The following is a 2,398-nucleotide window of genomic DNA, read 5'->3' as shown; positions in this document are numbered from 1 at the left end:
TTTTCCACTTTATATATCCATCATAAACTCATTCTTAGAACACCTCCATAAGAAACACAATAGTCACATAACATCAACCAAAACAGATCTTAGATTTCAGACACAAGCACAAATTCACAATCACCATCATATTCATTTCATTCATTCATTCATAAATCACCTCAAAAACACAAAAACACAATGCATGCAAAGACAGACTCAGAGGTAACAAGCTTAGATGCTTCATCTCCAACAAGATCTCCACGTCGTCCAGTATACTATGTTCAAAGCCCTTCAAGAGATTCACATGATGGTGAAAAGACAACGACGTCGTTTCAATCCACCCCAGTTCTTAGCCCAATGGGTTCTCCACCACACTCTCATCATTCTTCTTCCCTTGGTCGTCATTCTCGTCAATCTTCCTCAAGTAGATTCTCTGGTTCACGTAAACTCAACAATAATCGAAAACCTCACCAAAAACCCATTGATATTATTGATGAAGAAGACCTTCTTCTTCAAAATGAAGATCACCATAGAACTCTTTCTCGTCGTTATTATTTCCTTGCCTTTGTTCTTGGATTTTTCGTTCTTTTCTCTTTCTTCTCTCTCATCCTTTGGGGTGCTAGTAGACCCATGAAGCCTAAGATCTTTGTTAAGGTTTGTTTCTTACCAAGTTTGAATCTTTTTTATGAATTATGAAATGGGTTTTCATCAATTTTTTGTTTTGTTATGTAGAGTATGAAGTTTGATCATGTTCAAGTTCAAGCTGGTTCTGATGCTACTGGTGTTGCTACTGATATGATCTCTATGAATTCTACTGTGAAATTCAGTTATCGCAACACTGGCACGTTCTTTGGGGTTCATGTTACTTCAACACCTTTGGATCTAACCTATTCAGAAATTGTGATAGCTTCTGGAAATGTAAGTCATGTATACTCCACTTGCTTAAAATGTCTTCAGAACAGTTAGATTTTTTTTATTAGTGTTATTAGAAAATTTAGGAGATGAATATTGTTGATAATTTATATCACCGAATATAAATATTTGATAAATTTAGTTGGGACTAACTGAGATAAGTTAAATATTTTCAAAACTATATAATTTATAAGTTACTCCCAAAGCTTATAAGCTGGAAATTTTATTTATGGAAATATATTTCCTAACCAAACAAGATTGTTAGCTTATTTTTTGAAGCCAGTTGTGCAACTTAAATAACATCCATTAAGGGTGTTACCTAACAAATGCCTAGTATATATTGCTCTTTAATTATCCAATGTTTGAGACAGTAATTAATGCATAAAATTAAGCTACAATTGTGTTCTATTTTTGTAACATTTTGGATTGAAATTGGTTATTACTTTTTGATGCAGTTAAAGAGTTTTTATCAATCTAGAAAGAGTCAAAAGTTAGTGAGTGTGGCAGTGATGGGGACCAGGATTCCACTATATGGAAGTGGTGCTAGCCTTAGCAGCTCAACTGGTATGCCAACAGTGCCAGTGCCATTGAAACTGAGCTTTGTGATTAGATCTAGAGCTTATGTGCTTGGGAAATTGGTGAAGCCAAAGTACTACAAGAAGATTGAATGTTCCATCACTTTGGATCCCAAGAAGCTTAGTGTTCCATTTTCCTTAAAGAATTCTTGCACATATGATTAAATAAGAAACACATGGGAAAGAAACATATAGATTTGTTGTCTCAAATTCTATTTTTTTATGATGTCTTGCTCAATGATAATAAAGCAACAACAATAATATTTAAAATCTAAACTATATTTTTATTAGTGCAAAATAACATAAAAGACATAAATTTGGGACAACAAATCTCAGTTTTTGGGAGAGTATGAAAATTAATTGATAGATTATTTATGATTCATTGGTTCTTTTGGTTGAGGAAAGAAATACAGCTCATAGGGCAGATGTGGAGGCATTATTTGGGCAGGTTTGATGGATTTTTGGACTTTTTAGGCTGCCCGAATACCTTAGATGCTGGAAAGACAAAGACTTGTTTGGTTGGAGTTGGTAGAAGCTTGTGACTTGTGATCACCATGAGCTTTTACTTTTGTTTTCTTCTTTTTTTAAATGACTTTTGTCCACAATTGAATACTTTCATGTAATAGAGGAATGATGATATGTATTCAACATATAGTTGTATTTTTCAGGTAATTATAGTGCAATTATTATAGCCGAATAATTTGACTTTTATTTGGTTGATTAATATGTGATATGTTTGCTGCTTCATGTGCTCCATTAATTTCACCAAAGCAAAAAGGTTTTTCCACAGACTCAAATATTGACTATAAAGAAAGTAAAAATGGCTGTTAAATTGAGGAGGATGGATCCTCTCCCATAGAGGTTTAATACTTATTCTTTTAAAGAGTTACAGATACTTGTGGCAAATAATCATAATTGAGATTTAAATT

General features: G+C 33.1%; 1 protein-coding gene across 1 annotated transcript; it reads left to right on the top strand.

Annotated features, from left to right (window-relative positions):
* Nucleotides 1-2,127, top strand: LOC109343559. The gene is made up of 3 exons (XM_019581916.1): nt 1-636; nt 715-900; nt 1,350-2,127. The coding sequence occupies exons 1-3, from the start codon at nt 181-183 to the stop codon at nt 1,632-1,634; spliced, it is 927 nt and encodes a 308-aa protein (XP_019437461.1). The 5' UTR covers nt 1-180; the 3' UTR covers nt 1,635-2,127.

The sequence above is a fragment of the Lupinus angustifolius genome, chromosome LG03 (assembly GCF_001865875.1).
Source record: "Lupinus angustifolius cultivar Tanjil chromosome LG03, LupAngTanjil_v1.0, whole genome shotgun sequence".
NCBI lineage: Eukaryota > Viridiplantae > Streptophyta > Magnoliopsida > Fabales > Fabaceae > Lupinus > Lupinus angustifolius.
This window is presented reverse-complemented; position numbering and strand designations above follow the sequence as displayed.

Bases quoted from the DNA above. Each gene is read 5' to 3' on its own strand.
- LOC109343559 (XM_019581916.1), top strand. From the start codon at position 181: ATGCATGCAAAGACAGACTCAGAGGTAACAAGCTTAGATGCTTCATCT. The intron at 637-714 runs GTTTGTTTCTTA...TTTGTTATGTAG, and splicing joins AGCCTAAGATCTTTGTTAAG to AGTATGAAGTTTGATCATGT. The intron at 901-1,349 runs GTAAGTCATGTA...TTTTTGATGCAG, and splicing joins TTGTGATAGCTTCTGGAAAT to TTAAAGAGTTTTTATCAATC.